Genomic DNA, 13,502 nt, shown 5'->3' on the forward strand with positions numbered 1-13,502 from the left:
CTGCTCGGCGGGGAGTCTGCTTCTCCCTCTGACCCTCCCCCCTCTCATGTGCTCTCTCTCTCTCTCTCATTCTCTCTCTCTCAAATAAATAAATTCTTAAAAAAAAAAAAGAAATTACCTCAAACGTGGTGGTTTAAAAGAATATCCATTTATTTTCTCACTCTTGCTTTGGGTCAGCAGTCTGGACAAGGCCCAGCTACTTCCTCTGCTCAGGGACACCCCCCCCCCCGCCCGCCCTGGGCTGCAGACGAGGTGTGGCCAGCCTGCTTTCTCAATTGGAGGCTTCACTGGGGATTAACGGGCTTCCAAGCTCATCCAGGATCTGGATGTGATTCATCTCGAAGCTGTATGACTGAGAATCCAGTTGTTCGCTTATTGTCGGCTGGAGCCCACCTACAGATCCTAGAGGTCACACACGATTCCTTGCCGTGTAGACTTCCTGCACATGTTGGTTACTTCTTCAGGCCAACAAGGGGAATCCCTTCTCCAGTCTACTTAAATGGAGTTCTCATATAATATAATGCAATCAGGAAGTGACGTCCCATCACCTTTGCCATAAACATGATCTAACCAAGGATGTGGCAACTTTGCCAATTCTGTTGGCCAGAAGCAAGTCTCAGAGCCCTCCCATAATCAAGGAGAGAGGATTGCACCAACACATGGACACTAGGAGGTGAAGGTCACTGGAGGGATCACCTTAGGGTTTGTCTGCCACATTGTTATTTTGAAAATCCACTTGCTTAGAGAAAGGAAAACGCATTTAATTTTGCAAACATTCGTCCATCAGTCTAATAAGGTCTTGGTAAATTTCCTGGGGAGCATCCTGTCCAAGGTAAAAATCCACATGATTGTAGTGTGAAATCAACTTGTAATAAATAAGCCTGGTAATTTTAGGGAGTAAATTCTCAACGTCCCTGACATCAGCCACACGGTCATGTCCTCCGCTCCATACAGCCGTTGGCACCTCCATCTTTGTAACGTCGTATACGGGAGGTATAAGCTAATTACAGTTAAAGAGATAGAGGAAAAAAAAACAGTTTTTACAGAAAACCACCTTATGGAAGTAACATTCAGTATTAATTGTGAAGCAAGTTCTTCAAATGCTCAAAGTGTGCAGTTAGAATACACTTAGTGATATATAAACATTAAAATGTTAAAAGTGATTAAAAACACTTTCATGCAATAATTTAAATTGGGAACAAACAAACCAAAAAACCACAACTGTTTTATTTCTGATTTGTACTTGGGGGGAAGATAAGAAAGAATCCTAGGGGAAGGGGACCCTTATTTCTGTGAGGACCAACTTTCTAGTAGCACTTGCATGGGGAGTATGTCCTTTTCCAACAAAATAGATGTATTTATGGATTGGATAAATGTAAATCCCTCTCCTCATATGCAGAAATCTCAACTAGGGGCATTATTGACACTTGAGCAGGCTCTTGGGGGAGCCCTGAGACCAACAGATGAAAACATCTGAAATATGAGGTCAGGAAGGAGCCAGCCTGTCCCAGATAAGAGGGGCTGTGGTATTAATCTCTTGCCCCTTCTCTCTGGTTATACAGCCTTTCTCATGTGGATCCAGCAAATCCCATCCCCTAGCTCCTCAGCGGGCCAGGATGACCAGGCCAGGCCAGGCCAGTCAGTCAGCGCTTCATCCTTCTGGCCTCCGTGACTGGATGAGAGATGAGCTCATGGCTAAAACCAGGCCAGAGTTCTCTTTGGAACTTCTGGCTAGAGCAATTGAGAAAAATGCTGGCTTTTTCTTTGCGTTTGCTGTTGAAAGAATGCTATGAGCTAAGTACATCCAGGCACCATTTTACTACTATTCTTAAAATAGCCTAAGAAGGGAAAGCATAGGCAAGCAGAAGCTAGGAGAGAGAGGGAGGGGTTGAGGGAGCAGGAGAGCCCGGAAGGCAGTATTGCAGTTCCCACTTATTGTGAATTTCCCACCACACTTTTTAGCTCAGTAAAGCAGTATATATTTTCTGAACCTAAAATAAAGTTGTCTTCTGCTATCTGCAACTGGAAGATTATGGACTGCCACCATAGTCTGTGGACTGAATTGTGTTTCCTCAAAATTTGTATGTGGAGACCTTAACCCCTACTTTGATTGTATTTGTAGATAAGGCTCTTAGGAGGGAATTAAGGTTAAATGAGGTCATAAGGGCTGGGTCCTAACCCACTAGGACTGGCAGCCTTATAGGAAGGGCAAGAGAGAGATCTGTCTCCAAGCACAAACACAGAGGAAAGGCTATGTGAGCGCGTGGCAGGAAGGCAGCCTTTGGCAAGCCAGGAAGAGTGTCCTCACCAGAACCCCACCTGCCGGCACCCCGACCTTGGACTTCCAGCCTTCAAGACTATGAGAAATAAATTTCTATTGTTTAAGCCACTCAGTCTACGGTATTTTTTTTTTTTTTTTTATGGCAGCGTGATTAGATTAATACACCACCGTTGGGGTGCCTGAGTGGCACACTCGGTTAAGCGTCAAGCTCTTGGTTTCGGTTCAGATCGTTATCCTGGAGTCGTAAGACTGAGGCCCTGCGTCGGGCTCCATGCTCAGAGCAGAGCCTGCTTGAGATTCTCTCCCTCTCTTGTCCCCTCTCTCTGCCCCTCCCGCTTGTGCTCTCTCTTTCTAAAAACAACTAAGTATATCTTTAAAAAAGAAAATACACCATTATTAATTTTGGCAGCAAGATTAGGAAGAAAAGGTTATACGGACAAAAGATCCTTAGGCACTTGTGACCTTGCTGGGGAGAGCTTTCCTAGACCAGAAACGCACCGGGGGAGGTCCCCGACTTGGCGAATGTGCACCAGGAGTTTTCGGAGCAGGGCCGTATTCAGGCAGAGAGCACTGGGTTACTCATTACAGAGGTCACTGGCCCTGGATGCGTTGGTGTCTGGGTCTTTGCATTACTAAATATCTTACGGGTATCCCGTGTACCCTATACTGCTGGGAGACCGTGGCCTTTCGCTTAGGAGCAAGTGGTCAATGAGAAGGCGTAGCTACCGAGTGAGAAAAGCAGAGAAGTCTGTGAGTGCAGATGGGTGCTCACCACCGGCAGTGCATGCGAGCAGAAGGGCTCAGGAGAGCCCGCGCAGTGTCCCAAAGGCAAAGAAGAGGCATGCTTTTCCTGACTCTGATTTTTCTTAGCGGGATCATACAAAGCACAAATACTCGGATGCAAAGATGGAGAGAGGTAAAGAATAGAGAGACAGCACAACCCAGAGGGAGCGGTACATATTAGCAAGGTTTATGGCAACAGAATGGGCCTGCGGAGCCCCTCTGCAATGATTTAGGACCCTGTGAAGGATGAAAGGGGGCCCAGAAGACGGCAAAGCAAAAATGCGTATGAAAACTCAGGATGCAAATAAGGCGTGTTGGCTTTGGGCCAAGAAATTCTTTTTTACTTTCATAATCATAAAGGATTGGTGATTACATTGATCATCACGCCTGTCTAATTTATGGGTCTTTTGTATACTTGTGACAAAAGCGATTGCTTTTTACACATGCATGTTGTTCAGCCTCAGTTTGTTTGGGGTTTTCCATTATTCCCCCAGGGTCCCAAGCAAAAGTATGTAAATGAACTTGAATCACCCCGTCTTCTGAAGGTCCCAAGCAAAAGTATGTAAATGAACTTGAATCACCCCGTCTTCTGAAGATCCGCAAGCACAATGGTAAGCCCTGTGACTCAGCTCTCAACCAAACTGATACGTGAGTCCCACAGGTAAGCTCATCATCCAAGACACTTTCCTTTTAGCAACTATCTACTCTTGCTAGGACGAGGAATTGGTTAATTACAAGAGTAAATGGTACTTGGTCATAGTGGGTGAGTTTGTGTGTGGCTAGCAGTTCAGGAGAAAAGTATAGCACTTTGGGTGAAAAATCAGATTTTTCACCCCAGCCAAAATTATGCATTTTCACTACTGCAGTTAGGGTAGCACTGAAAATTTGCTTTTTAAAAAAATACAAATTTTTCCATATCCCTGACTTGAAAAACTCATGTATCTTTGATGACTACTTGTTTAATTTGAGCTCGGTCTATCAGCACGAAGCCAAAACCACATACGGATTTCCTTATAAGTACTGGAAAAAAAGAACAACAAATAGAACACAACATATCGCCATTTAATATAGAACTTTGGCTCCAAATTTTTCAGAGATTGTGTCAAGCAATATCTTGACACACCATTCTCTGGCAGATAACAGTATTTCTTCCTAAGAGTGATGTTTCTGTCTGGTTTATCTTTAATGATCCATATATTGTTTTGTTTTTGTTTTTTTAGTGAGTAGTACATGGCATCTCAAAGAACTGTCCCAAAGTGCTGAGAGTTTCTCTTCTTTGACAAGGAGTAAGAGCAGTGGAAGAAGAATGGTTATAAAATCCGGGAACCCCTGGGCTCCTCTGGTTCATTATTAGCTAAATAATTTTGACAATTTACGTAACCTCTCTGAGCCTCTGCCAAATGAAGACAATCATATTTGCCTCGCAAGGTCCTTATGAGGATCAAAAGTAATGATATGGAACACGCAAGAAACCAATAAGTAACATCTGATCGATATAAAATATCTGGCATAGTGTTGGTGCTTAAGGAGTGGATACTACTTTATTAGTTCGCTTGCAGGTGCTATTGATGATTATTGTCATCTTTGTACCTGGTGAAAGTGCATCATGTTCTGATCAGGGTTTCCCCAGTCAAAAGCTTGGAACAGACCAGAATTAGCAGCCTATAATAAAATAAAAATAAAAATGCATTACAGTGATATAAGAAAACGACATACATTGAAAGACAATAAACAGAAAATATACAAAGAGGATGACATCACATCCCACTCTTTCGGCACAAGAGCTAAAACCCAATAAAGAGGAATAAGCCAGTAATATACATGGTAAATATTGGTATACTACTTCACAGAACTGACAGTCTTTTAATCCCCTCCCCCATGCTTCTCCCGTGAAAATCCTCAGACAGCAATGTCCTTAAATGTTCTAATGTTTATGAAATGTTCACAAGGATGCTGGATGGAATGATTCTTGAATATCTTAGCTCCAGGAATTTTAATATTTTTTTTAAAAGGCACCAGCTGTACGTCTCCTACGTTGAAAAGTGACTGTTTTTACATACAAACAGCTTTGTACGTTATCCTTGCCAGGTGGTCTAGGATATTATGACCATATTCCTTATTCTTAAACGTTTTTGTTGCTATTGAAAGGAATGTTCACTCAGAGTATCCTCAGTGCTTTCTATTTGAGGGACAGTGTTGCTGTCCCCCATTATGTGGTCAAGCAGCCTGCCCCCGTGTTATCTGTCCTGTGGCCACAGGCTCAGTGTCTGGGACAACATGCATGCCCATATTTGCATTTTCATGTTTAGGCTTCGGCTATTAGAATGGAAACCTTCATAAGCCTCTAATGCCTAAGGGCTCCTTCTTCGGTGATTTGCCACCCGTATCAGATGGAGGCAGATAACGTTCACATCTGCCTCAAGCACTTCATGAAATGATTCTCACGCTCTTCCAAAGGTTTTTTTTCTTAACTTGAATCTCAGATTTTTTTTTTTCCTCCCTCGTTGATTTAATCCGGATTTTTAGTTTAAAATTACTCCCGTTGTGATTTCTAAGGACAGAGGCAGTAGTCTGCTGCTGTTGGAATTTTGCAGGTTTTTGGCAATGGGAAGCAGTATCGTGGACTAGTTAGGTCCTTGGGTTCTAGCAGCAAACAGAGCTGGTTTGAATCCAGGCTGAAAGGATTATTGCATTTGTGATTCATGCCAGGTTATTTATCTTCCCTAATTCTCGTCTGTGAAATGGGAATGACACCATTCTCCTCATAGCGTTGTGGAGATTAAATAGGGTAATGCAATAAGGTAAAATAAATAAATAGGGTAATGCCTATAAAGTGTGTAACACCTAAGAAGACTCAAAATTACCACTATCAACATCAGCATCATCACCCTTGCCTTACCTGTCTGCATAACTGATGACCTCGTATTTTATCTCAGCTCCTCCCCCCATCCTCCTGACTTATTTCTGTCCTGAAGAGGACCTCCTGTCACAGAGGAAGAGATCTTTTGAAGAGCAGTCAGCTGGGAGATGAGTAAGGGACTGGTGAGGACATTTGTAGAATGGGGGTCTCAATGCCTCCATGGAAAGACTGTTATAAGAATTCAGTGAGACTGAATGAAATCACATGTATGAGTAGCAAGAACACATAGTAAGCGTTCAGTAAATGTGAAATTGAAACCTGAAGGCCATGCTCATCATGGGCTCCATCTGTCTCCTCACCAGGAGGAGGCCCTATGTCCTGAACATCCTTCTTCCTGCAGGAACTTGAAGGCTTATCTCCTAGGGGGTGGAACTCTTCAAAGGAGTTCAGAAATCCTCAACTAGTATTTCAGGCTATCTACAGCCGTGCTTCTCAACCCTAAAGCGCAGAACAAATTTACTAGGGTGGAGGTTAAAGTGCCGATTCCTAGGATCTCAGATACATTAAAACTCTGGGAAGACCTTTTTCTCCTCCTCTGTATCTCCCCTCCCCCCATACACAGACAGGTTCATACATATTTGGCTCAGAAAGCTATACCAATCGAATGTGCCTTACCTCTGAACTTGCTGAATATTGAGTGATACAGTAGAACACACAAAAAATTTAAACTGAGGGTAAAACCTGAAACCATTAATCTACTTTAGTCCCTCTCTAACATTTAATTTGCCCAGAATAAAGCATGATTTCCATACTCTGAAATGGCCCACATACCAATGGGAGGCTGAGCAGATCTTTCTGGAATAGCCCGTGTCATGTTATATAAAGTTCTGTTAGAACTGACAATTTTCCAAAAGAGGAAATACAAGCTTTCCTTAGAAAAGGCAGTTTGGAGGGATCCAAAAATCAGAGTTCAGTCAGAATCTGTGGGAAGCAGGCCCATACACCAGACGCTACTGAGGACATGATGAACAGAAGACAGAACAGGAAGTCAAAATGAGTTGATGCTGATTCCAGAAGCATCAACCTGACAGCAGCAGGTGCAGGCATAACCCTGTGGTGGGCTCTGTGAGAGCGCTCTTCAGGGGTCTCAGAGATCTACGTGTGCCTCATTTCAGAAATAGGAAGTTTGTACCTGGGCCCAGTGGAGCATGTTCTGAACAGACGTGCCCGCGAAGCTCTGGGCCAAATAAACATCCAAGCGACTCTGCAAAAGAAAGAGATTATTTCTCACCTGGAGGCTAATCATGTGACCACCCCACAGGTAACCGTGAGTATTCTCTCTCTCTCTCAGCAATAAACATGTACCCTACCCTCTTGAAGAACTTTCTCCTCCCTGGCTCTAGTCTGGACCGTGCAGCCTTCCTAAAGTCCAGAGGGCATCCTGCTGGTCAAAGGCGCTAACACATCTTTTCTCTCCAGCCTCATGTCAGACAGGTCCAGGAATCCAAAGGGTCAAGGGATAAAAGCCCCAGTGCCCTTCCTCACCCTGCGTTAAGTCCCAAAGGACATTCCGAGAGAGCTGTTTATCATGAGACATTGAGAAAAGATCTGAATGTTTGCTTTCTGATTTTAAGAATGTAGTAAATATTCTACAGGGCTCTCTGAAAGTTTGGCGAATGTAATCCATCCAGTATTGTAACTTCCATTAACATTTAGATTTTTTCTGGATTAAAAAAAAACTTGATTTTTTTCATACTTTCCATTGCATCTTTTTTGTATACATGGTTATATTTTTCCACCGAAGTGAGCATAGAAACACACGGAGCTTTAAAATAAAAAACACACAACCCCTCATGACCTACCCAAACCTACTGACTCAATATCAAAATCTCTAGGGGTGAGTTCTGGACATGTGTATTTCTTCAAAGTTCCACAAACTCTACCTGTGCATCCCTGCCTATCCTCCACTAAAATAAACATCCTGTAGAGACTACAGTATTCCATAGGATGGTCCCCAACAGTGAAAAAAAAGGGCAATTTGACTGTAAAAATGTATAACAAAGGCCCTCAGTGGAATGTTCAAGGGGGCCATTTTGTGAAGTCTTTCTTTAGCAAACTCTCAGGCCATGTCGAGAGGGTGCTTTTGAAATGATCTCTATTGTGTGTGCTTGAAGGTCTTCTTACTTAGCTCGGCCTAGATATGCTTCCATCGAAGTGATGGGCAAGCACAGTTCCCTTCAGTAAACTGAGAACAATGTAGGGAAGGAATGTGAAAAGCCAGTGACTAAGGCATGCTTTCCATAAACCGCCTTTTAGAAATCTTGCTTGAAAGCAAGAAAAGTGTCAATCAATACCTTCCACTAACAGAGGGAGACTAGGCTCTGGGCAGAAGTCTGTGAGATAGTCGAAGGCCCTTTTCAGCTTTGTCCTGCCTGTGGTTTCGAAGATGCCTCCTCTCTGGCAGGGAAATAAACAGTAGCTTCCCCTCCTCCCTCTCTGACTCTTTGGGTCAACTAGTGGTGACCGAGGAAGGAAAGGATTTCAGCTGCAGAGAACTCACCAGGAATCCCAGCTTATCCCTCTCCGTGTCCCTTGAATAGTTGGTCCCTTTGGACTAAAGAAGTAAGTGGTTCACAAAATGACAATTTCCAAATCACCTATGAAAGTGGAAAACTGGTTTAAAAAATACAGATGCCTGAGCTCACTCCCTGAGATTCTACTTTAGTAGGTCTGAGATAGGGTTTAGGCACAGCAGGATAAATTTCAAAATCATAACCTTAGTGTAAGTGAAGGATTTTTCAATGGCGGCACTTTGACCAACAGCAAGGGTTGGTGAGAATGTTCAATGGCCCAGCCTTCTTCTCAGATCCTCCTACTAAAGCAGGTGGACTCCCCAGCTTTGGCTGGACACCACCAACATGTAACTTCAATTCAGGAGACCAAAAAAAAAAAAAAAAGCCCTTGAGATGTGGTTTCCACGTGATTCAGTACAAACTCTCCTCACCTCTGTGCAACAAAACAATTGTTTTCTTGGCTTCGACTACTTACACATACCATGTTTAAGTTTGTTGGATCAAATCCACTCAAAGTAAATAGGAAGTTGCTGCAAATATGACGAAATAGCTTCCGGTTGCACACCTTGGTGGCAATGAATTGGTCAAAAAATGTATGAGGGTAGAACATCTTGTCACCAAATAAAGCCTGCAAGATCAATGTAAGATACCATCAAATTTCACGGATAAGGATGCTAAGAGTGGAAAGTGAGTGGTAACTCAGACAAGGGCTGGACAGCAGTGGTATCTGCTCTATGCTAGTCCTCAGTGAAACAGAGAGGCCTGTTAAATTTTGTTTTTGGTTCTCCCAACCCACCTTGTTGGTCTTCCCAACTTTCCTCTTGATGCCTTTTCCCAAGATCCTCTACGTGCGGTGTTTTTGGAACGGGCCCTGAAAAGCTAGACCCTGTAGGAAACTGGTAAGTCTTTGGAGTCAGGGATACTTTGGCTCAATTCTGGACTCTGTCTCTTATACCTTAAGAAAGTATTTCATTTCTATTATCCGGAAATGGATAATGAAATGGAGAATTAATATGCAGTATGTAAGACTGTGTAAAGATAATAGGTCATGTTTAAAAGGAGCCTACTACAGTTTCTAGAATCTGGTTAACAGTCCCCAAACAATAACTACTATTATAATTAGTGGACGATCATTCCAGAATATTCTAGCTAACTTTTCCAGAAGCAAAAGCTTAACCCCCCCAAAATCAATCTCTACTAGTGGAATTTCAGGCAATGTTGCCAGTGAGTGGAATTTACCTTCTGAACTTTAGGAATCCCTTCGAATTAGGACACAAATTCATATCTCATTCCTGTGCACAGAAGATGAAACTTGTCTTTGTTTCACAATAACTAGTTTTATAATCTTAGACACAAAGATGAAAGTGTTTTAAAAAAGATTTTGTATATTTATTTGAGAGAAAGAGAGAGAGAAAGGATGAATGGCAGGAGGGGCAGAGGGAGAGGGAGAGAGACAAACAGAATCCCTGTTGAGCGCAAAGGCTGGTCGCTCCACCCCAGGACCCTGAGATCATGACCTGAGCTGAAGTCAGACACTTAACGAACTGAGCCACCCAGGAGCCCCTGTAAAGATATTTTTTAATTCTTAAACCTTTTGGAAACTCTATTTACAGTAATAAAAACTGGCTTCTCTTTCTCCTGGAATCCTTTTTTAACTACCAATTACAACCAAAGAACAATAACAACTAGCATTGATTTTTATTGCACTAAGGCATGACGAGATCTCACAGTATCTTTGGTGAACTCGAACCAGTAAATTCCTACTGGGTATAGTCGGTTGAATTCTGAGTTTGGAAAGTGGTTACTTTATATGGTCAAAGGTCATCTTCATTTAATGGAATATTTGGTATCCCATGGAATATTAAGGTTCTCTGTGATATACTGTGACTTCATATACCCCTTCCTGCCAGAGAAAGGGAAGGAGAAAGAAAGAGAGACTACAATGTGTTAAAATAGTTCAAATCAACCTCTTTAGGTCTAGAAAGCAGTAATTAATCATGGCAGACATTATCTAATTCATTCTGGCCTCTCATTCATTTTGTCACAATCACTGGGACACATGAAAGATTAAAAAATGTTTTTTAATTAAAAAACGTTTTTTTAATTTTTAAAACTTATTCTTTTTTTTTTTTTGAGAGGGAGAGAGAGCACGTGTATGAGTGGTAGTGGGGAAAGGGAGAGGGAGAAAGAGAGAGAGAGAGAGAGAGAGAGAATCTTTAGCAGACTCCATGCCCAGTGTGGAGCCCCATGTGGGGCTTCATCTCACAACCCTGAGATCGTGACCTGAGCTAAAATCAAGGGTCGGACACTTAACCGACTGAGCCACGCAGAAGCCCCCAAAATTTTATTTTTAAGTAACCTCTACACCCCAACATGGGGCTCAAACTCACAACTCGGAGATCAAGAGTCACATGCTCTTCTGACTGAGCCAGACAGGCACCCTTGAACTTACCTTTTAAAAGAATGTTTGCAGGGAGCCTGGGTGGCTCAGTCGTTAAGCGTCTGCCTCCGGCTCAGGTCATGATCCCAGGGTCCTGGGATCGAATCCCATATCGGGCTCCTTGCTCAGTGGGAAGCCTGCTTCTCCCTCTCCCACTCCCCCTGCTTGTGTTCCCACTATCGCTATCTCTCTCTGTCAAATAAATAAATAAAATCTTTAAATAAAATAAAAGAATGTTTGCATCTCTTCTATGTTCTCAAGTGCAATAATCTAAATAGATTAACACATGAATAAGTAATCAGAGTAGATAGCAGGGTCTGGTTTTAATCAGCGAACATTTTTGTTTTTCATTACCAATATCTTCATCATCCACACTTGGCAGAAAATCCATGTGAAAAGGAAATGCCAGTTCATAGATGTGACCAACCATCAAAATATGATGTGAAGAAAGAGGTTATATCTGCCATAAAGGGCCCTTGTTCTTTATTCTGACAGCTGGTGTTTCCAAATACAGGGTGAAGTAGCATCGCGGTCTCTGACTTCACACTACCTCTACCCCCACACATGAGCGATGCAACAAAACTACCATTATATTTACCCAGGCACAGATAATTGCTCCTTCACCCTAACCTAAAAAGAGAGGATAGTAATGCAGGCCAGCCAGCCATAGAACACCCGTTCTTGCAGTGCGGTCAACATGACTGAGACTGTAATTCCAAGTTGGTTCTGGAGGGGGTGTGCTTGTCACGTAACAGTACAGCAGTCTTACATCGGCTCTTCCCGTAACTGTGTGAATTTAAGAAGATATCCCTTCTTCTGGGTACATGGCCCCGTGCCAGGTCTCATGGTGTGCCAAGCAGAACATGAGCTGGATGCAGCTCTCAATGGACTGCTGAGCTGGGCCCTGTGTACAAAGCTGCATGAGGATCCAGAGCTGACTTTTTCAGGTTGGCATTGGAAAGGAGGGTAAATAATTACATAGAAGAAAGAACATTGACCATAGATGGCCTGCTCAGATCTGGGTTCAAATTCTGGTTCCACCACCCATTCGCTGGGTCATTTGGGACAGGGTGCTTAGCCTCTTTGAGCCTCAGGTTCTTCTTTTAAGATATGAAGACAGAGTGCCTGCTGGCTCAGGCGGTTAAGTGTCCAACTCTTGATTTCGACTCAGGTCATGATCCCTGGGTCGTGAGATCAAGGCCCATCTCTGGCTCTGCACTGAGCGTGGACCCTGCTTGGGATTCTCTCTCTCCTTCTGCTCCTCCCCACACCCCCCAAAAAAGAAAAAGAAAGAGAGAAAGAAAAAAATGAAGACAATACTAACAATCCTTACTATTATAGAAAACACGTAAAGAGCAAAGGGTCAAAGCAAGCTATAGGTCAGAAAAAAATAGAGGGGTAAGAACACATAAATGCCCAGGGGCTAAACAAGGGATGGGAGAGGTGGAGAGGATAAGTAATTGGCAAACAGGAGATCTGAAGCACCAAGTGCTGAGGCTGAATCTAAAATAAACTCAATAATGCTAGACAGTACTTACTGAGCACCTGCTATAGGCCCGGTACGATGCTTAAACATATATCATCTCAATGAATCTCCAAAACAACTTGACAAATCTTACCCATTTTTTTTACTCATTCATTCATTTTCAACTTTATTGAGGAATAACTGATACCATAAGACATTAAATGACATTTAATGACATTATAAATGACATTAAATAATGACATTAAAAGGCATTATAAATGTAAGTTTGTACACTTTGACCTACATCTCCCCATTTCCTCCTCCTCCAGCCCCTACTAACCACCATTCTATTCCCCTTTTCTATGAAATTGGTTTTTTAATATTAGATGCTCCCTGTAAGTGATTCAGTACAGAATTTGTCTTTCTCTGTCTGGCTTATTTCATTTAGCGCTATGCCCCCTAGTTTCATCTAGGTTGCAAATGAATGCATTTCCTTATTTTCTTTTGACTTTTTTATGTTATTTAAAATTTTCCCATTTTAATTTGTCTATATGGTTTTCCGTCAGGGCTACACTAATTTACATTTCCACCAATAGTGTATAAGGGCTCACTTTTCTCAACATCCTCGCCAACATTTATTTCTTGTCTTTTTGATAATAGCCATCTAATGAATGTGAGGCAATACCCCACTGCGGTTTTGGTTTGCATTTCCCTGATGATGAGTGATGTTGAGCATCTTTCCATGTATCTATTGGCCATTTGCATGTCTTCTTTGGAAAAATGTGCATTCTTATCCTTTGCCCATTTTTAATTGGATTACTTGCTTTTTGGCTATTGAATTATATGAGCGTTTTGTATATATATTTTTTAAAGATTTTATTTATTTATTGACAGAGAGAGACACAGCGAGAGAGGGAACACAAGCAGGGGGAGTGGGAGAGGGAGAGAAGCGGGCTTCCCACCGAGCAGGGAGCCCGATGCGGGGCTCGATCCCAGGACCCTGGGACCATGACCTGAGCCGAAGGCAGACGCTTAATGACTGAGCCACTCAGGCGCCCCTGTATATTTTGTTTATTAACCCCTTATCAGATACTTGGTTG

The 13,502-nt window shown here is 42.6% G+C and overlaps 1 protein-coding gene across 2 annotated transcripts in view; it reads right to left on the minus strand.

The window, feature by feature from the left end:
- Positions 1-240: 240 nt before the first annotated feature.
- LIPK (lipase family member K) overlaps positions 241-13,502 on the minus strand; it is a 53,023-nt gene continuing 39,761 nt past the window's right edge. For both annotated transcript variants that reach the window (XM_028104569.2, XM_088019904.1), the window contains 4 exons: positions 8,979-9,125; positions 7,117-7,188; positions 4,655-4,726; positions 241-1,000 (listed from right to left, as the gene is read on the minus strand). In XM_028104569.2, coding sequence (XP_027960370.2) covers positions 761-1,000; positions 4,655-4,726; positions 7,117-7,188; positions 8,979-9,125 — 531 coding nt within the window. In that variant the 3' untranslated portion in view covers positions 241-760. The remainder of the gene's footprint in view (positions 1,001-4,654; positions 4,727-7,116; positions 7,189-8,978; positions 9,126-13,502) is intronic.

The sequence above is a fragment of the Eumetopias jubatus genome, unplaced genomic scaffold (assembly GCF_037043125.1).
Source record: "Eumetopias jubatus isolate StellerSeaLion01/CBP00866 unplaced genomic scaffold, mEumJub1_p1.0 scaffold_17, whole genome shotgun sequence".
Taxonomy (NCBI): Eukaryota; Metazoa; Chordata; class Mammalia; order Carnivora; family Otariidae; genus Eumetopias; species Eumetopias jubatus.